The 21,483-nt window shown below is 49.0% G+C and overlaps 1 protein-coding gene across 11 annotated transcripts in view; it reads left to right on the top strand.

Annotated features, from left to right (window-relative positions):
- The window catches only part of Wnk2 (WNK lysine deficient protein kinase 2), a 109,493-nt gene extending 88,827 nt beyond the window's left edge, over positions 1-20,666 (top strand). For 5 of the 11 annotated variants that reach the window (XM_063227324.1, XM_063227329.1, XM_063227328.1 and 2 more), the window contains 4 exons: positions 4,553-4,597; positions 6,031-6,269; positions 17,792-17,903; positions 20,466-20,666. In XM_063227324.1, coding sequence (XP_063083394.1) covers positions 4,553-4,597; positions 6,031-6,269; positions 17,792-17,903; positions 20,466-20,491 — 422 coding nt within the window. In that variant the 3' untranslated portion in view covers positions 20,492-20,666. Of the gene's footprint in view, positions 1-4,552; positions 4,598-6,030; positions 6,270-17,791; positions 19,411-20,465 lie in introns of those variants that run through there. The other 6 variants (XM_063227331.1, XM_063227327.1, XM_063227326.1 and 3 more) reach the window with 3 other exon arrangements.
- The last annotated feature ends 817 nt before the right edge of the window (positions 20,667-21,483 follow it).

Here is a 21,483-nt window from a genome sequence, read left to right as displayed (position 1 = left end):
CCCCCATAGCCACCCTGTGGAGTTTTCAGGTTTTTGTCTTTTAAACAGAAACATTGAGCTTTTTGGCAGTTGGATTAAAGATGACGGTTTGGGGCATACAACTTTTTGCTTGTACAATGTAAAGATACATTGTGTTTGTGGGGACCCAGCGACCACATCTACAGTAAATGACAATTGCCGTTGCTCCACCACCACCTCTATCAGAGAACCACATGGGCTGTCACTCTCCAGCTGGGCCAGGCCAGGGCACAGGGCCTCGGGCACTGCTGGGGACTTCCGGTGGTTTTCTGTCCATGTAGTGGGCTTTCCTGGCCAGGCCGCTGGCAGTCACTAGCATCTGGCTGGTGGCGTGTCTGCCAGGCTTCCGCTCAGTTGCTGAGTGGAGCTGGAGAGGGGTTGTCTAGTCTTTGCAGCTGGCTGGCCCCATCCTGGTCCTTACTCATCAGGGCCCTTTCTTGCCATCCGTGGCACATGTGTGGCTCATACCAGATTTATCTGCAGGGTGAGGGCACCTGGATCTTTGGGTGTCTTCCATCCCGAGAGCAGCCTCTGTCCAATCTTGGAAACCAGAGCAAACCATGCAGGACTGTCCCACTGTGTGAGAGGCAGAGGTGCTGTGGTTGAGCACCTCTGAGGTCAGGACAGCTGCTCTACCCAAGGTCACCTTTAAGGGTTTTCTTTGGTTTTACTGAGCTTTTGGTCTAAGATGTAAAAATCAGAAATGAAGCATAGCGCAGACAAAGATCCAGTGGCCAGGAGGAGGGGATGTCTGAGGTAGACTTGGCGAACTGGCTTCCAGCGTGGCGCATAGTGCCTGCCCAGGCCTCCTGAGTCCCACAGGCCTTGTGCTTGAGCCACAGCGAGCCTGTTTTATGCGTGGCCAGTTCAGCCCCACGTGGCAGGTCAGGCAGAGCTGCAGTGGGTGCCTGCTTCCGCTGTAGCATGTGGACTGGGGAGGTGACAGCTCGGCTACCATTTCTCCCTGCTGCCCTGTGGGTGTCCACCAGAAGGACCCCCACTCCCTGTGCTGCTGGCTCTGGAATGTAGTGTGGAGCTTCTCACTGAGTCCTCATCCCTCTCCTGGCTCCAGCAGCAGAGCCCACAAGAGAAGGAGGGGGTGGTGCTGAGGCGTGTGGACAAGGCCCTGTGGGTGCAAGAGGGCTGCAGCAGCCGGCTGAGCCGTGGGAGGTCCAGAGGAGGAACTACCCCCTGCTTGGAGTGGGGTGCATGAGCAGATGGTGGAAGCCTCTGGCAGATTCTAGCCCTGCATGGCCATGGGGCTGCAGGTCAGGTGGTTGTGCTATCAGGAGTGACTGTGAGGAGTGGAGGGGCCAGAGCCCTAGGAGTGGCAGGGGAAGGTGGCGGGCTTAAGAGTTTGGGGTTCACTGCTACAGTGTGTGGCATCCCCACTTCCTGGAAGAGATGAGGCTCCAGGAAAACAAAACATGCTTTAAATGTTGACACACAGACAGGTCTCCATATCCATGAAGCTCAGAGAAGACACAGCCCCAGAGGGGGTGGCACAGCCAGGCCAGGTGGAAGGCAGGGTGTTGTCTGGGGTATCGGGGTCTCCAGAGGCAGAATGGACTCCAGAGAAGGGGCTGGATTGAGGTGGGCGGCAACTCCTTGTGGAGGAACCTGGCAACTTCACCTCCTGAAGGAGCCTGAAAAGAGGGGTTTAGAATCTTAGGCGGCACTGGGGGCTTTGTTGGTCAGAATCTGTGGCCACGCCCCCTGGGTGGCCTCCTTTTGTTCTGCCCCTGGCCAGGCGAACAGTGGCACTCTGGGCTTTCTCAGCACACAGGACCTGTGGTCTCACCCTGTCCTTCTCTTGTTCCTTGTGTGTAGCCCACTTGGGTCAGGAACCCCGTTGCCTCCCTCGCAGCCTCCTAGCTCTCTCCATACACGAGGTGTTCTCATCCCTCTCTGGTGGGAGCCAGTGATAGATGAGCTGTCTAAAGGCAGGCCCTTGGGGACCCGACGCCAGCCAGCCCAGGAAGGAGGAAAAAGTGTCCCCGGCCACCCTCCGTGGATCAAGGCATGTCCTTGTTTCCAAATTGATGCCTCAGGGACAGTTTCAGCGATGCTGAGAATGCAGATGCATGATGCAGCCCAGGCTTCAGCTTGAGAATGCAGATGCGTGATGCAGAGACAGCCCGAAAGGTGTTTTGGCTGTGGATGCTGGCACAGGGCTGCTGACACCCTGTTGGGTCAGGGCAGCCCCTGGAGGTCCTGAGAGATCAACTGGACACAGGCCCTGAGCTGTCCGGTCCTGGGAGGGCTGACCACAGTCTGTGTGGATTCTTGTGAACGAGTTCTGCTCCTGCTGTTCTTGTGAACTTTGTCAGTATTTGAACGCAGAGGTATAAAAAGCACATGTGAGGAATTGCTCTTGGCCTGACCCACTTTTTAAGCCATCTGTCCTAGTCAGACATCCTCGGCTCGAGTCCTGAGGCTGGAGGTGTCCTCGCTGCCCAGCAAGGGGCCGAGTGTCAGTGGGCACTGGAGCTGCAGAAGGCGGGGCTTTGAGCGGAGCAGTGTGTGGGTTGTGCCCAGACATGATGCGGGGGGAGCAGACCCCCAGGGAGGCCAGGATGAACCCTGGCTAAGCCTGTCACAGGCCAGGAGGCATCATCTCTCTCATGCTGCCCTGGGGACCCAGTGGGAGCTTCTCCATCAGACCCCCACTGCTAAGCATGTGCACAGCAGTGCCCAGACATGCTCAGAAATGCTCTGGAGAGGTGGCGTAGGAGCATGTAGCAGGGTGGGGCTGTCTGCAGGGAGCCAGGTCTGTGTCCCCTCAGGAGGCTGCTGCGCCCTGAAGACCCTAACAGTGCTTAAGAGGTGGCCTTGGAGTCAAGAGCACCCTGAGCAATCTGTGCAGAGACCAGAACTGTCTGGCTTTGGTCACCTGGGGCCCAAGAACAGGAAGGCCAGGTGGCAGCTGTTCCATCCAGTGTTCTTCCCAGTATGACACAGAACAAACCCAGAATACAGAGCTGCCAGTCACCCCATGAGTCGCCACATGGGTACCCTGGCGTCTAAAGCACCTGTTGCAGCCCAGCTGTGGGGGCCTGGTGACATTCTGTCTCTTGGTCCTAGGGCCATCCCTGTGGGACTGTGGCAGCTCAGACAGGTGCAACCCCACAGAAAACCTGAGGGGTGCTGTCCTCACGCCCTGCATTTGGGACTCCAGCCCAGGCTGCAGCCAGACTTGAGGGGCGCCTGGCTAGCACTGAGGGCGACACTTTGTTTCAAAGGTGGACCCAAAGAAGAGGTGGCTCTGTCCTGCTTATTCAGAGGGTTCTGTCTAGATCCCTGATGTTGCTTCCTTTTTTTACTAAAGACTCCACCAGCTCCTGGCCTCGCCCTCACCGTGGTAGGCTTAGAGATTATACAGAAGGACAAGCAAGTCAGGTCCAGTGTATACGGAGTTCTGCTGGGGACCCTAGCCAACGTTTGCACACTCTCCCAAGGCAGGAAAAGGAAGGCTGGTGTCCCCAGGTTTCCAAGCCTCCAGATGTTCCCAGCCTGTGGAATGGTACCGAGCATGCTCCCGTTCCTGGGAGCTGGGTGCTGCACAGAAGGGGTGCCTGGCCAGGAGGGCTGTCAGCTGCAGTGCAGATCTTCAGTTCTAGGCTGGCTTTGCTGAGTGACCTTGGGGACACCTGGGCTCGCCCACATCACAGTCTCAGCTCCTTCAGAGGCTGTGGGATGAGCTGGAGTGGCAGGACCTCTCCACATCCCTCCGGCCAGCCTGAGGCCCCACCTCCAGGCCCTGCGGGATGTCACCTTCAGTGTCTTCCTGTCTGAGAGACTCCAGGCTGCTCAGGACAGTGGGGATGGAGCCACTTAGTGTGGTCCGGGAAGGAGGAAGCCTCACCCTACCCCCACGTGGGGTGGATGTGGACTTTTACAGAAGAAACAGCAGTGTTCCCGCGGTCAGGATTTGCCTCCTGTGTCGTTTGATGCCCCATCTGACCTCATCCACCATGGCCATCTGGGATCTAGAATTGGCCTCAAAACTGCAAAACAATCTTTTTGCACTTGGGAAACCTCCAGTGGCCCTGTAGCCAGGCCAGGCAGTGCCCAGCTCCAGTCAGAGGCCCCTTGGCTGACCCCTCCTCATTGGTAGAGCTCCTCAAAGCCTGGCTCTTTGAAGCCAAGTGGTGTGCTTTGCTGTTCGTTTTTTTCTGTTCTTTTCTTTCATTTTTTTTTCTTTTTTCTTTTTGTTTGTTTTTGCTTTTTTTTTTTTTTTTTTTTCTTTCTCTTTTTCTTTTTCTGGAATACGCTTCTAGAGACAAAACACTTCTCCCGAAGCGCAGGGGCTTGCCCCGGCCCCTCTGCCTCCTCAGCGAAGCCTGTGAGAGCCTGCACACTAACTTGGGGGTGCTGCCCCCATGACCCCAGGCCGGGCCAGCTCCTCTCTGAACTGCTGCCTGTGTCTGTCCCTCCCTGCACACCGACAGCTGTGCTTGCGTGTGGTAGTGTGACCGGTGTGTTCCGTTCTGCCTAACCCTGTGGTCTTGTGTCGTTTGTTCTTCCCTTACAGGGTCAGCCCTGAAGCGTCTCTGCCTAGGCAAAGAACACAGCAGTAGTAATTATCTGGGTTTTTTACCCCCTTTGTCCCCTCTCATCGCATGGGCTTTCTTGTGGCTAGCGCGCAGCAGGGTGGCCTGCTTGATGCCCGCCCTGCGGGCTCTGCTTGGCTTCCGCCTGGCGGGACAGCTGCCCGCAGCTCCCCTGTGTGTCTCCATGGCTCCTAGAGTTTGTGCGGCCTCGACAGTTAACCTCTAACAGGCTTGTCCTTCTCCAGAGTGTCCACAAATTCCCAATCATTAATTGGCTCCTTTTCCAAAACCGTAGGAATCAGTATTTCCTTCAAGTGCTAAAGATGAGTGCTTCCCCCGAGGAGAGATACGAGGACCAAATGGGTATTAGTCTACCTGGGCCACCCACACCTCTCCCATCTCTTCCTCTCTCTCTCTTGCCCTTCTCTCTTTCTCTCCCTCTGGCTCCTCCCCCCTTTTGTTTTAATTTTTTCAAATTTTCATTTTTCTTTCCTGGCTGAAGTTTTCATGTAGAAATAGCTCTGTGTATGTAAAATCTCATCACTAATTTTCAGTTGTTTGTGTCTCTGCCTTGTCATCGCTAGCCACTAAAGTACACTACATTTTGGAACGGCTTGTTTGAAGAGATGGTCATTAGTTTTTGGTGGAGTTTTTATTAGTGCAGCTAAAAATTTTTTTCTTTTAAATTGGCTTGTTCAAAATTGCCAACTGGAAATGATGTATGAAATAAATGATGTATGAAGGGGAGAAGGGAGGAAGAGATGATTTTTTAAAAAAAATTTAAAACCCTCATGTTGGTCGTTTAAACAAAACAAAACAAAACAGACTTGAATACAGCTGCCCTCTGAGGAGCCCAGGCCCTGGGTCTGCTCTCTACAGCAGCGGCCTTGCAGTGAGGGTGCAGCCTCCTCTCGGCTGCCTGTGTCCTTCCCCAGTGCTCTAGTAAGGGAAGCTCTATTGTTGCCTGGCTTTGAATTCCAAACCCCAGAGCATTAAAATTCATTTGCGTGAGTGCAAATCATGCAGGCTGCCTGGGGATGCTAAGCACTCTGCGAAGCATCCTCGCTTCCTCTCACCCTGAGAATGCAGAGCCAGGCAGCGCCCGAGGAGTCGGGCACTGTGACACCAGTGCTGTGACTGGTGGGATGGCAGGGTGGGTGCAGAGAGGACTCTGAACAAAGGCTTCCAGCAGTGCAGGATCTGTCCCCTTGCCTGGCTCTTGAGATGGGCGACGGCCACCTGGCATAGCCAAGGCCCTCATAGCCCCTGGAAATGCCCCACTGAGGCTAAAACTGGGTATCGAGCCCTGTGATCCCGACCACCTCTTGAAGCAAGGTGTTGCCTGACTGATGTGACGCCATTTTCTCGGCCGTCACATAAAAAGGACTAAAGCCAGCCCACCAGTGGTGCTGGGCGCATGTGTGGCGTCACCAATCCTGGCCTGTATGTGACTCCCCAGGGTCCTCCACCAGCAGCTTGGCCCCAGGCCCCGAGCCAGGTCCCCAGCCCACCCTGCACATCCAGACGCAGGTGAACAACAGCAACAACAAGAAAGGGACCTTCACCGACGACCTGCACAAGCTGGTGGACGAGTGGACAACCAAGACGGTGGGGGCGGCACAGCTGAAGCCCACGCTCAACCAGCTGAAGCAGACGCAGAAGCTGCACGGCATGGAGGCCCCCGGCGAGGTGCGGGCTGTGAGTATAGGGAGCCGCGCCGCCAGCATCCCCGCGCCAGTGTTCTGTGTTCAGGAGCTGAGTTTGACCACAGCCCTTTGAGTGAGGCCACCTCCTCTTACAGAGTAGGAGGCAAGTGCCTGTGGTCCCCAGCAGGCAGAGGGCACAGGCTAGGCAGAGACTGTGACTCCAAAGCTTAGCCACTCAGAGTCCCAGCCTGGGCAACCTGAGCCCTGCAGCCCTCAGCTGGCAGCTGCAGCCTCACCCTGGGGGACAGACACATCCCCACCAGCACTCTGTCTGTCCCCAGGCTGGTGCATCAGCTCCTGTGCAGCCAGCAGCAGGCTTCCGCTCCCCTGCTTGGAACCATGGATGGGGAAGGCAAGGAGTTGCTCTCCCGCTTGGCAGGCCTGTCTTTTTGTGCCAGAACTCATTGGAGGAGTTGATGAAATTGTGGGGTTATTTCCACTTTAAATGTTTCGTAAGCTCTTAGTGACAGTTATCTGGGCTGTGGTAGTTTGTTTTTGTCGGTAGCTATGAGCTTTCGCTTTGAAAAATGTTGAGCACACAGGCGTTGAAAATCTGCAGTGCACACCTGGGTGCCACTGCTGCACTCTGGGTGACATTGTGCCCTACTTGTCACACATCTGCGTGTCCCTGGAGGAGCAGGTTTTCATTAGGGGTCTGGCTCCTTCTACAGTTCTAAGGTCATTTGGATTTTCTTCTTTTTCCCAACAGTCCTGTTAAGCTCTGGTCTTCTAGCAATTGCTCCTCCTCCACTAAATTTACTCCAATTTTCAAATCGGTCGCCATCCAACTGCTCACCGAAGCTTTATTTTTACAGTTTTTAGAATTTGTCTTCTTTTTCTATCCAGATCCTGGTTTTTGGTGATCCCTCTCCCATCTCCTTAGTGATTTATAGACATTATGGGCCTTTCCCAAGAACTCTGAGAACATTCTTATGGTACGCTTAATTAATTTCTATCTTTTATGATGTTTTTCCTTTTGTTTTTGGCCCAATCTCATTCTGGATGGTTTCTTATGATGTGTAGTTTATTGGTTACTACATTCAGGCTATAGAAATACCTTTAATCACATCGCAAAAGTTTTAATCTGGAGCATTTTCACCAACCTTCATTTCAAAATGCTTTGTAATTCTCATTATGATTTGAAGAGTATTTACCAACTTTCCTAGTGACCTTTCTATTAGTGTTTTTTAGTTTAGCTACGCTGTGATATGTGCTTTCAGTTCTTTGCAGTTCTGAGCAGCTTTTGTCATTGTTCCTGTCATACTTGTGCAGAATCTGGTTTTCCTGTTTGTTTTCTGCTTTTTAAGTGGTGGAACTAGGAATTAACCTAGGGCCTTCGTACTGAGCTACCTCCTCCAGCCCTTTTTTAAATTCTTTATTTGAGGCAGCAGCTCACTGAGTCACTGTGATGCCTAAGCTGGGCTCAAATTCATGGTGCTGCAGCCACTGCCTCCCAGAATGCTGCAGGTAGGGGTGTATGTGTCCCCAGCCTGGCTAGAAGTGAATCTGTGTCATCCCTTCTCCATGTCCACATCCCAGACTGCATCACCCTTGTCTTCTGAACCCCTGCGGAGCCCTCTTAACAGTTACACCTGTTAGTCAGCTCTCCTTTGCCAGACCAAAAATCGTGCAGAGTAAAAGAACAAAAACGAGTTTGTTTCGGCTCAAGGTTGCAGCAGTTTCTATCCACGGTTGTTTGCTCCATTGCTCCTGGGCTCACAGGGAGGTAGAGCATCATGGTGAGCTCTTGTGGAAGAGCAAAGCGGTTACTTCTCTTGGTGGAGGGAAGAGAGACAGAGCCCAAAGATGGGCTATCCCTTCTTTCAGGGGTCCTTCCTCCAGGCAGGCCCCGGCTCCTAACGGTCCATTATGCCATGGACACAGTCCATTTAGGTGTCAAGCAGTACGTGAACCCCTTGATGAGATTAGCATCACCATGATCCAGTCACCTTCCCCAAGCCTGGAGCCTTTTGGAGGATGTCTTTAATTTGTGCCATAGTAACTTCCAAAAGTGTGGACTCCTCCAATCCATTTTCCAGAGAATTAAACTGTTCTGGGTGATTCCAAATACAACCCTGGGACCTTGTAGAGTCTGTACCCCAAACCTGGGCTCCAGCCACATCAGCTGTTCCTGTGTTCAAACAGTCTAGATTCTTTCTAAGTATTCTATATGGTAAGATATATATAAAATAAAATAAATATGCCACTTTAACCATTTTTATGTATTTAAAGGATTTGAGTGGAGTAAGCACATCCATCTAGTTACACGGTGTCACCTTCCAGTCACAGAACATTTTCACCTTCCCAAAGAGACATTCTGTCCCCATTAATCCCTAATTCCCTGTGGAGCCTCCCCCAACCCTGGCATCCATCCTTCTCTTTATCTATGAACTGATTATGCTTGGGTCTTTTTCTAGATCGAGTCATACAGTGTGTGTTCTTTTGTGGCTAGCTTAGACTCATATATGTCTATATATGTTCACATTGGTCATACAGTATGTCTTAGTGTAGTTCACTTACTATGTCTATATACCTTAGTCTATATGTCTATATGTCTTAGTATGTCTATGTGTGGTATATAGAAGACCTATATTCCATTTTATCCCCAGTGTTTTTATTGTTGTCAATGGCATGTAACAAAACTTACCATTTTAAACCTTTTTAAGTGTAAGGTTCAGTGGCCTAAACTGCTTTTCTAATACTGTACACCCGGCACTGCTGCTGTCTCCAGAATCCTTCACCATGTGTTAAATCACTGTGTGACCAAACACCCAAGATAAACAACTTGGAGGGAGGAGGGTTCATTTAGCTGCCATCTCCAGAGGTTTTCCTCTGTGAGCAGCTGCTTAACTGCTGTTAGGTTTGTGGGGAGGCAGAGCACGGTGGCAGACGGATGCAGTGGAAGGGAGCTGCTCACCTTTGGCAGCCAGGAAGCAGAGAAAGCCAGAGAAGAGGGGAGGGGGTGCTCTGCAGTGAGGCCCTGTGTCCTGTTTCTTTCATTTCCCGGCAATGAAAGAAATCCACAAATTAATGATCTCATCAATGAATTAACCCACTTGCTGAAGTGAGAGCCCGCATGATCTAATCACTGCCCCAGAACCTCGTCTGCGGGCAACAAAGCCTTTAGCATATGAATTTCAGGTGACATCTCAATCCAAACCATATTTCCAAACTAAAATTCTGCCCCTGTTAAGCAGTGTCCCTGGGCCCTGGACACTGCAATTCTACCTTTTATCTTTACAAACTTGACACTGTGGGTACCCCAAGCATGATACAGTAGTCATCTCTGCTGGCTTGTTTCCCGAACATGATGTTCCCAGGCATCATCCATGATGTAGCATGCACCTGAATTTCCTTCAGGCTAACTAGTTCTGTATTTATAGCCCACCCTTGGTTTACCCATCCATTGATGGGCACTCCGGGTCCTCCTGTGTTTTGGCTATTGTAACAATGCTGTGATAAACCAATACCCCTGTAAGTCCCTGCCTTTGACCCTTTCAAGTATATATCCCGAAGGAGAACTGCTGGACCATGTGGCACCTCCGTGTTTAGTGTCCGGGGAATCCCTGTACTGTGTCCATCAGCAGCTATACTATTTTGCATTCCCAGCAGCAGTGCACAGAGGTCCGATTTTCCCATGTCCTCCCCAGCGCTGTTACTTGCCGGTGTGTTGATGGTGGCCTTCTGGGAGATATGAGGTGATGTCTCATAGTTCCATTCACATTTCCCCAGTGACTAAGAATTGGACATCTTTTCACACGTTTAGTGGCCATTTTCTTTAGGAAAATGCCCGCTTAGTTTCTTTGACCATTTTTGAAGTGGGTTTTTATTGTTGTTAATGAGTTGTAGGAACCTCTCTGTGATGGATATTAAACTCATAAGAGATAGATAATTTGCAAGAAATTTCCCGGACTCTGTCAGCTGCCTTTTAATAATAAAGGCCTTTAAATTTGTCTTTTTTCTTTTGTCACTGGTGCCTTTGGTGGAATATGCAAGGATCATTACCAAGTCTGTCATGAAGCTTCAGTTTTTACATTTAGATCTTCAGTTCACTTAGAGTTAATTCTTGGATATGGGATTAGGTAAGGGCCCAACTTCATTCTTTCGCATGTGTATGTCCAGTTTTTCCAGCCCCGTTTATTGAAAAGATTGTGCTTCCCTCGTTGAATGGGCTTGTTACCTTTGCCGAAGGTCATTTGAGGGCTGTGAGTGTGGCTCAGAGGTAGGGCACTTGTCAAGTGTGCCTGAGGCCCTGGGTTCAATCCCTAGTGCCATGAAACAAGCCAATAGCACTAGAGTTGTTTCTGGGCTTTCCATTATATTCCGCTGGTCCAGCTGTCTGTCTTTATTCCAGTTCTACACTATTTTTATTACCATATCTTTGTAGTAAACTCTGAAATTATACAAGTTGTCGGCCTGTGTTCTTTTTTAAAAGTGGTTGAGATTTAGAGTACGATTTAGAATTTATTTATTTATTTTTTTGGTCCCAGAGAGCGAACTCATGACCTTGCATTTGCCGGGCAGGCACTTGTGCTGCTGAGCTAAATCCTCAGCCCTGCAATTTAGAATTGAGACTTGAGGATGCTATGTGAAGTTTTAGGATGCATTTTTCTGTTTCTGAACAAAAGGGTTGTTAGAATGTTGAGAAAGACTGCATTGAGCCTGTAGGTCATTCCGTGCAGTGTGGTGCATTTTAAGATTGTAAGATGTTATCTTCCAGCACTGGGGATTGAACCCAGGGCCTCACAAATTCATGTATGCTAGACCAGCTGTATGTCATTGAGCTGCATCTCTAGCCCGTCTTCCAATTCTTGAACGTGAGGTTTTGTTCCATTCATTTGTGTCTTTAGTTTCTTGAACTTCATTCCCTTGTTTTGCTAAGGATATTCCATGGTGTGGATACGTTACCCAGCATTCATATATTCATTAGATGCTTAGCACTGAGTTATTTCCACCCCTTGGCTGTTGTGCACAATGCTCCTGTGAACACTGGTGTACAAGTACTTGTTTGAGTTCCTGCTTTTGTTTGTTTTGACTTTGAACTTAAGAATGGAATCATAGATCCTATGGATCTATGTTTAGCTTTTGTGGAGCCTCCATACCGTCACCCGTGGCGGGTAAACCAGTTTATAGTGCCAAGACAGTGACCAAGGATGTGTTAATTGTTCATACTCTTAGCAGTGCTTGTTAGTCTGTCTTCCTTAAAAAAAAAAAAAAAAAAAATCATCCTAATGGATTTGAGGTGGAGTCTTACTGTGGTTTTGATTGCATTCCCCTAATGACTAAGATACTGAACATCTTTGCATATATGCTTATTGGCTGTTTATTCTTTGGAGAAATGTCTGTTGAAGTTCTTTGCTCATTTTTGATGTAGGTTGTTGGGTTTTTGCTGTAAAGTTGTGGGAATTCTTTATACATCCTGGCTACTAATCCTTTATCAGACACATGTTATGAAATTACATTCTTCCATTCAGTAGAGTCTGTCCCTTTGCTTAATAGAATATCCTGTGGTCCACAAAGCTTCACTTTTCATGAAGTCCAGTTTATCTATTTTTCTTTGTTTGCCTATCTATCTTGTATCATATCCATTAAATCATTTCTAAATACAATGCCATGATAATCTCTCTCTCTCTCTTTCTGTTTCTCTGTCTCTGTCTCTGTCTCTGTCTCTGTCTCTGTCTCACTGTGTAGCCCAGCCCAGGCTGGCCTTGACCTCACAGCAGTCCTCCTCCCTCAGCTCCCAAGTGCTGGGATTCCAGGCACGCGCCACCACGCCAGGCTCCATGCCTTTTTCTAAGAGTTTTATAACTTTAGCTTGTATATTATGTTTAGGTCAGTCTTTTCATATGGTTTCATTTTCTTATATGTGGCTATCCAGTTTTCCCAGCAAAAATGTATTTAAAATATCGTTCTCTCATTGGATGTTTTTGGCACTTATTGAAAATCACTGGGCATGTATGCAAAAGTGTATTTTGAATTCTGTCTTCCATTTCATTGGTTTACATGTCTGTCCTTTTGCCAGTATCACAGTTTTGATTGCTGTAGTTTGTGGTGAGTTTAAAAATCAGGAAGTATGACTCTTCCAGCTTTGTTCTTCTAGACTGAGAAGTAATAATCTAAAACCTCTCAACAAAGTAAAATCTAGGACCAGATGGCTTTATTGGTGGATTTTACCAAGCATTTAACCAATCGTTCTTAAAATCTTCCAAAAAAATCAAGGCAGGGATACTTCATAATTCTTTGTTGGAGGCCAACCAACGTCACTGATAACAAAGCCAAAAATGGCATCTCAAGAAAAGAAAACTACAACCCAGTTCCCCTGATAAATAGCGGCAGTTTATACTTTGTAGGAATTTTCCCGTTTCATTTAAGATAGCCAGTTTCGTAGCCAAAACTTTATCGAATTTGTTTCTCTTTCCTAAGGATTACCTTTCAGTTTCATTGATTTTTCTGTATTTTTTATTCTCTATTTTATTTATCTCTGCTGTAGTCTATTATTTCCTTCCCTCTGCTCACTTTGGGTTAGTTTGCTCTATTTCTGGTTTCTTTCGGGTATGCATTTAGGTTATTGACTTGAGAACTTGCTTGTTTAGAAATAGAAATGTTATTGCCTTTCTGGTAACTTCTTTGGCCTTTTGATTGCTTAAGAGTGTTGCTTAATTTCTACATATTTATAAATTTTGCAGTTTTCCTTTTGTTACTGGTTTCTGATTTCATGTTAGAAAAGATACTAGTTATTATTTAAGTCTTTTAAAAATGTGCTAGACATAGCTGGGCGTGGTGGCTCATGCCTGTAATCCCAGCACTCGGGAGGCTGAGGCGGGAGGATCCTTGCGTGTTTGAGGCCAGCCTGGGCTACAAAGTGAGCTCAAGGCCAGTCTGAACTGCATAGTGAGACCCCGTCTCAAAAAGACAAAAAAAAAAAGGTGCTAGACTTGTGCTTACTGCATGGGGAATGTTCCACGTGCTGTGTTCTGTAATACACGGCGTCCCTTCTTTATTAATCTTCTTTGTGGGAAGCCTCCAGCTGTTATTGTAGAGTTACTTCTTGCTTCCATTCTTTTTATGTGTCCTTTATGTGATTTCGGGCTTTGTTATTAGACACATGTATACTTACAACGTATCTTCTTGATGAGTTTAATCTTTTATCATATATTTTATCTTGTTTTGTCTCTTGTAGCTTTTTTATTAAAAATCTGCTTTTTTCCTGATAGTAGTACAGCTGTCCCAGCTCTTTTGCTTGCCATTTGAATAGATTTTGCCTTCTGCTATTCATGTGTTCTCAGCACCTTTGTCCCCTTGTATCCCCCCCTCCCCCGCAGTACCGGGGATTAACCTCATGCTTGCCAGGCAGGTGCTTAGGCTGCTGAGCTAAATCCCCAGCCCTTGTCCCTTTGTATCTAAAATGAGGGTTTGTGGGCAGCATTCAAGTTGGCATGGAATTCTGTCCACTTTGTCGGTGTCTTCTTGTTCTTTGTAGAGTTTAATGTCTACATTTAAAGTAAGTATAAATAAGGAAAGAGTTTTGCCAATTCACTGTTTTCTCTATGTCTTATAGGCTTTCATTCTTTAATTCCCACATTACTGCTCTTAAAATATTAGATTTTGAGGTTTTTTTCTGTGTATCATTTTTATTATCTTCTTTATTTTACTATATACGTTTCAGTTGCTTTTCTAGTGGCCACTTGGAGTTTATAATTAGCATCTTAACTTTCTTATACATTACTTTGGATAAAACCAAACTAATTTTAATGGTAATATTCTGTTCCTTTATGTCTGCATTCCATCCTCTTTATATTATATTTGCTGCAGGTTGCATCTGTGTATATTGTGTGACTTTTAAATTGATTTGTAATAATCACGTAATGCATTTGCCCTTTAAATCATCTGGAGAAAAAAGAATTACAAACTAGAAGTGTAATACTACTACTTTACTTATTTACTTGTGTAGTAACTTTGATTTACTTTCTTTGCTTCAAACTCTGTTTTAAAGAAAATAAAACAGCATAAAGACAATAAAAGCAAGGGTATGAGTGACACAGAATTTCAAAACAAGATAATAGGAAATCAACAGTGGCTACCATAATGCCTCTTGCTGTCTTCAAAATAGCTGTCCATACCTCAGACATAGTAAAATCAAACAGAACAGAACCAATAAAAACAAAACAATGAATGCAGTACAGGACTTCAGAACAAAATAATAGTAAATCCCAAATGGCTACCACAATAGATCTTGTTTTTTCGAAATAGCTGCCGGTGCCATCAGATACAACAAAATCGAACATTTTACCTTAAAGGACTTCCTCCCCCCTCCTCCCTCCCTGCTTTCCTTCCTCTTCTGTAGGTGTGATTGGGGAGGGTGAGGACTCAGGTTTGAACTCAGGCCTTGCACACTGATCTGCCATCCCCAGCCATTTCATTATTTATAGCGGTGTCGCTGTCGCCGGGTTCCCCAGGCTGGGCTCAAGTTTGTGATCCTCCACTTCTGGTCAGAAACATGTATTGTAATAATCTCTCGGGTTTCTCTTTTAGTTTGAAGGGTTGCGTTACTGGCTGTAGAATTCCCGGCTGACATTTGTTCTTTCTGCACTAAGCGTGGCATCCTGCCGAATCTGGCCTCCTTGGAGTCTGCGGAGGAAACAACCGCGAACCTTACTGCAGACCCCTTGTAGGTGACAGAGGCTGCTGCTCCTGGCTGCTCTCAAGTTCCCTGCTTCTCTCTGATTTCTGATCATTTGACTCTTAGTAGTGTGTCTCTTTGATTTTGCGCTGCCTGGATGTCCTTGAGATTCTGAGATATGTAGATTCATGTCTTTCTGAAACTGGGAAAGGGGCAGCCAGGGTTCAGATAATTTCCTGAACCGTCCTCACTCTCTTTGCCTTCTGTGACCCCCAAAATGCACCGACTGGTCCACTCAGTGGGGCACCAGGGACGATCCCTTAGGCTGTGCTCACCGGTCTTCCTTCTTTTCTCTTTCTGCTCCTCAGACTTGGTCATTTCAATTGTAATATCTCACGTTTGCTGATTCTTATTTCTGCTGTGTCAAATATTATTGAATCCCTCCGTGAACTTCTGCTATTCAAATCCTATATTTCTATTCAGTCTCTTTTATAATTCTTGTCTATTGATGTTCTCATTTTGCTTATGTATCATTTTCCTGTTTTCCTTTAGTTCTCTGTCCATGGTTTCCTTTAATTGTTCAAGCGTGTTTAAGGCTGTAAGTACAGTGATTAATGTCCTCAGGGGCAGTTTCTGTCAATCAGAATTTTTATTTCCTTCAAATGGACCATTCTTTCCTGTTTTATTTTCTTCAGGTTTTAGTTCACTAAATTTCTCATGTGTGAACTGCTATCCATTGAGCTTTTAATTTTGGTTATTGTAATTTTTTAGCTGAAGAGTTTCTTGGTTTTCCCCACATCTGTTGTATTTTTATTTTGCAGGGGAAGGTAATTGGGAATCGAACTCAGGACCTCAGCTTGCCAAGCAGGCTCTGCACCACTGAGCTGCATCCACAGCCCCCTGCTGTACCTTAAAAAACAAACAAACAAACAAAAAACTTCCACGTCTACCAAAATTCTCAATCTTGTTTCTTCACATACTGTTTTATAGTTTTTCTTCCCAGTACTTTGCTTCTGTAATGCCTCGCTTTTTCTTCAGAGCTCTTGTTTTTATGTTATGTATAGAACATTGAATGTGAAAGTTAATTTGCAAAAAGAATTTGAGCCTAGTAGTAAGGTTTCCATTGTTGCCCTAATTTGCCTCTGAGCACCTCTTGGTACTCTTCGCAGCTATGTATGTTGTCTGGTCCGAGGGTGTTAAGAGCTGGTTTATCTTTTTATTGTTGATTTGTGGTTGTTTTTATACCTCTTGTGTCACAGACCTGCTGTACCCCTTTGAGGCACTCCCCCACACACACTTCTCTAGTAATGATAGTGATGGCACAGAGTTTTAGTACTACTTTTTTCTAGCTCTTCATGGTTTCACTCACCACATTCAGGCCTGTGAGCCATCGCAGTTAGCCTCTGTGTGTGTGACTTGGCATAGGATCAGTCGGAGTGCTTTCCTGTGCACCTGTCAGCCTGTCCCAGCGTCACCCCTTCACAGAGCAGCTGCTCTCAGTTGGACAGATATTTGTCAAGTGACTGCGTGTGAGTGGGTCCATTTCTGGACTTGTTCCTTTGTCTGTCTTACAGTGCTCGTTCCCATGACTGTAGCTTTACAGTAAGTTTAATGCCTGGTAGTAGTGTCAGACCAACCTCACTGGGGTTGGATTGGAAGTGTGTTAATTTTGTTGGTCACCTGACCAAAATCTGACGTACAAACGATTGATCGTGAGTGCTCCTGGGAACTTGGTGTATCCCCATTTATTTGCATCTATTTTTGTTACTCTTCAGGGTAAAGATGTTACACCTCTTCCGTTACATCTGTCCTGAGGCAGTTATTGTTACTGCGTTATAAATTGCGTTGCTCACTCAGTTTCATTTTCTAGCTGTCTGTTACTGACATATAGAAATGTGGTTAGTTTTTTCTGCCTGGTAGCCTGCACTCTTGCTAAATTTATGTTTTAGTTCAAGAAACCATTTTGGCCATTTTTGTAGGGTTTTCTTTGTGTGCAATCTTGTCATCTATAGACAAGGACAGTTTTCTTTTTCCTTTTTTTTGCTGCCTGGGGAAGGGGTGCCTCGGCAGCTCTGACGGGAAGGAGAATGGGGGAATCGTCTGCTCTTCACCACTGCAGGGCTTAGCTGCTGGGCCCCCTCGAGGCTCTGCAGTGGAGGGCCGCCCTGCAGAGCAGCATGGGCCTTGGCAGGTTCCCTCCATGTGCCCCGGAGAACACCGGATGGGCCTTCTCCTCCTCGACCCCAGTGCTCCAGCAGGGCTCTTACCTGAGTGAGGTGCAGTGATTCCCAGGGGGGCAGCAGCCCGGCATTCCTGGGCAAACCCCACTGTGTTTGCCGGCTTTGATGCCTTTCCCTGCAGTAGCCCTGCAGGGTTCTGTGTAGTGGGGTGCAGGTTGTGTGAGCCCCCTGCTGCCCCTTCCTGTCCCTCGACCTTGTCTACTAGGCCCGAGGCACAGGAGGCGGCCTGCATCCCCCCTTGCACATTTGCCCTGTCCCACACAGGAGTGCCCACTCCCATTCAGCTCCTGGGCTGCAGCCGTCATCACCCACACTGTCATTTCAGAGGAGACGCTTGTGTCAGCTGTGTAAAGGGGGGGGGGTCACTCGTGTGCCCGCAGGTGACCAGGCCTTATGAGTTCTGCCCCGAGGCATGCTTGGGTCTGTGAATACCTCAAGCTTGTGGTCTAGAGGTGACCAGGCTGGAGCCTTTGGGGGCAAGGGAGGGAAGGCTGCTGTTTCCCAGCCTGCACCGTGGGCCATGGGGGTGCCTGTCCATGGCAGGTCCAAGGACCACTTTTCCCTGAGGATATAGAGAGTTCAGGGACCCAGAGCATGAGCGGAGACCAGCTGACTGCAGCCCCACCTACCTTCCTTTTCTGACCTGTCTTCCAGATGACCACACCTCGAGCAGGAGTGGGGATGCCATACCTGGCCCCAGCACCTGGCCCGCTGTCCACCGCAGCCATTCCTGGAGCCACTCCAACCCTGCCGGTGCCCACACCAGGTACTGCCCACTCCAGCCTCCCACGCCCACCCTGTGCACTGCTCCTGGGTCAGTATGGAGGCCTGTGCCCAGCTCCAGTGGCCTGGGGGCCCTGGGCAGCCCCAGGAAGCCCCCCAGGGTTTTGGGGCAGCTGGAGCCCTGCCCAGGTTCCTGTGCTGCCTGTGTTCCTGTGGCCGCCTGCTGTCAGCACCCCCGGCCACCGGCTGCATATGACGTAGCCCTGTGTGATCATGGGTTGGCCTCTGCATGCCTCCTGGCCCTGGGCCCAGTGGACAGCAGGACAAGCTTCTCCTACTGCTTAAGGCCTTGATCATCCTTAGCCTCCATGGTCTGCACACCCTTGTCCTCCTCTGGAGGTCAGAACCTTGTCACCCGCCCTGTAGAAGTGCAATATCTTGAATTCCAGCTTTTCTGTTCCCTGATGGAAATGTTTTTAAAAATCAGAAAAAGATCTTATCTCATTTACTGTTGGCTTTGCTTTAGTATCTGTACTGTGTGAAGTTGCAGAGATCTGAATGGTTTATAAAGCTGAAGCTAAAGTGTTTTTATTGGGGAGGTACGGTAACATGAACTCAGGACCTCACGCTTGCCGGGTGGGCGCTGTGCCTCTGAGCTAAATCCCCCGCCCAAAGCTGAAGTTTGATCTTCAGTTTTCTATTATAGATGCCTTTTTAGAAACGAAAAGAAAGAAAATTGAACAGTGCTCTTGGACACTGAGGACTGGGCTTGATCCTCAGTGGGGCTGGGGTCCCCAGCCTTCTCAGTGGCTGAGAGGCCCTCGGGCAGGGTGCGTGTGTGGTCAGGAGCATCGGCAGCTTTGTTTCACTGTGAAGAACCTGCCGGAAAATGCCAGAAGAGCAGACGCCCTGGAGGCGCCCTGCCCCTTCTGCTGCAGGGCCTCCCACCCCTTCCACTCAGGGGCCTCCTTTCCCATGACTCCTGCAGGAGCCCACCAGGCCCTGCTGCCCCTCTTGAGCCACACTGCTGTGGGGAGGGCCCTTCGGTGATTTCCATGGGCACAGAACAGCCCTGGGTGGAGGTGAGAGTCCCACAGTGCCCTGCTGTGGATCTTGTATTTGTTAGAGCAGCCGGATCTTTTTTTTTTTTTTTTTGTTTTTTTTTTGTTTTTGTTTTTTATTTTTGTTTTTTATCGGTACTGGGGATCGAACTCACGACGGCCTGCTTGTAAGGCAGGCACTTATGCCGCTGAGCTAAATCCCCAGCCCAACCGGATCATTTTAGTGTTAATGTCTGAGTCGTCTGTTCAGTTAGAAACGAAGTTAACGGTGAACTGTGCAGGGTCCTCTGCCAGGGCATCCGCTGTGGTGAGATTCGCGTGTTCTGTGCCAGGCTGACCCCCACGTGGACCTGTTTCTCGGTGAAGCAGGGGCAGCCTCTCCCGCTGCCCCGCACGCCCAGTCCTTTCCTCCTACGACAATAGTAGTGGCATGGGATCCCCAAGAGATTGTGTATGTGAAGGAGAAAAATAAACATTTTTGCTTGAAAACACTGTGAAACAACATCATTTTCTTACCCTCTGTCCACGTAAAAGCCAAACTGACCCGCCTTGTAGAGAGCAGAGGAGAGGGGAGCCAGGCTGGCTGGCCCTGGGCTCTGCTCTGAGCTGGGAGCTATGCTGACCCCACACTAGACAGGAGAACCCATGAGACTGGCATCGAGCGCCAGGCCCCCGCTGGGGCTGCCCGTGCCCTGGCACTGCACCTGCAGGGCATGACCCCGGTGCCCAGGCTCTGCCTGCCCCTGAGCCCAAGTTCCTTTTAGAAGTGCAAGCGGAGGGCTGAGTCTAACCGTTATGTGGACCCCGTCTCCACCCTGTCTGTCCCTGTGGGTGGTGAGGGCCAGGACGGGGCTGGCGGGGTGCTCGCTTTCACATTCTTATCCAGAGGAAGACATGGGGCTATGGCCCCTACGGGCCGTGAGCATGGTGCTGGGCACAGGGCTGCAGGGAAGGTGACGGTTTGCAGGAAGGGTCACCTCATGTGGTGCCTGACTCGTGCACAGGCATCGTGGGCCTGACCCTGACCACTCCGAGATCTGAGCCCATCGGAGCCCCTGCAGCTCGGGGCAGCCACCTCTGTGGCCTCACTGCCTTCCTGTTAAGATGCGGCAGCAGCCTTCACAGCTCTGCTTGGGGACGAGGGTCATCCAGCTCCATGGCCAGCGTATTCCCCCATGACTACGCGTAGCACCTTACCCACCATGGCCCCCAAAGGGACGCGGGGCAATTTGTGGTCTCTGGTCGTGCCTAGCTACCCAAGGGTCCAGAGGGTAGCTCTGCTAGGCACACTGGTTTTGTGATCATTTTGAGTGCCTGGTTGTCACAGAAGGAAGATGGCCAGACAGCAGGCTGGTGGGCTGTGTGCTATGGGCAGGACTCAGGATGGGCCATGATCGTGGAGACGGGCCCAACCCTGGCCTTGGCCTTTCATCTCTGACACGGCAGCTCCCAGCACAGTGGCCTGGCACCCAGGCAGGATGCACAGGGGCACTGGGCCGCCCAGAGGCTCATAACAAGCCAGCTGTGGCGGTTTTGTTTTCCAGATCCCGAGAGCGACAAACCCGACTGACAGGCAGACACCACCAGGCCACCTCGTGTCAGCCAGCGGGCTGTGATGGACCTCCTGGGCCAGCCCTCCTCAAGTCCACTTCACGCTGTTTTGTAACCACTTTCTAAGCATTTTTTATTCACAATTGGAAACACAATGTAATGCAAGAATAAAACATATTTTGGGGGAGAAAGGACTTGGTTTTTCAAACTTTTTCTTTTTTGGTGGCTCTCAGGCAGGCAGGCAGGTAACACAGATGTGAGGGGGGTGGGGCAGGGGGACATCCCAGAGGCCTGTCCTGGCCAGACAGCCTAGCCTTTGCAGGGCCCTGGAGCTCACCCCGGAGCCACCCTGCAGGCACAGATTCAGGGTCCCCTTAGCTCACAGAGCTCTGTGACCTTCTGCCTTTTGTCTGCTCTTTGGAAACCCAGGTTACTCACCCTTAGCACAACAGCATTCGTGGAAATAACTCTCCTTCAAGAATTCAAGTGCCCTGGCCACAAGGGTGGCAGCCAGGTGGGGTATAGGGCAGGACCATCAGCTCCAGGAAGACACCCTCATGGTGGGGCCCATCCAAAGTGTAGGGTGGGAGCTGGGAATAGTCCTGACAGGACCCTCGCAGTGGAAATGTCCCCAGGGTCTGGCCTGGCCCGCAGGAATGAGATGTGGGCCACCATTCCCATGCATCGGGATGCTGAGTGTTCAGCGTTTTCTCCGGGGATGGTGGGGGAGTGGATTTTAGCAGCACCTGGACTTTTTCACTGCTAGAGGCCACAGATGCTGCTATGGCATTAAAATGTTGCCAGCATCCCAAAATGTCATTTCTGTGCCAACAAAATGCTCTCCCCATCGGATTTAAAGTGCATCTTACTTAAAGGTCTGGTCAGTTCTCTAGATTGTGGGAATACCCAGTGATGCTGGGTGAATTGAGTATTTTTAGGAGTTCTGAGCACCAGAAGTTGTACTTTGGTTCACATATTTTATTCCAAGATTCTGGTCACAAACTGAGTTGG

This window comes from Cavia porcellus, unplaced genomic scaffold, assembly GCF_034190915.1.
Source record: "Cavia porcellus strain 051 isolate PalLab524CR breed Dunkin Hartley unplaced genomic scaffold, mCavPor4.1 scaffold_17, whole genome shotgun sequence".
Classification (NCBI taxonomy): domain Eukaryota; kingdom Metazoa; phylum Chordata; class Mammalia; order Rodentia; family Caviidae; genus Cavia; species Cavia porcellus.
The sequence above is the reverse complement of the archived record's forward strand: the minus strand, read 5'-3'. Positions and strand labels throughout refer to the sequence as shown.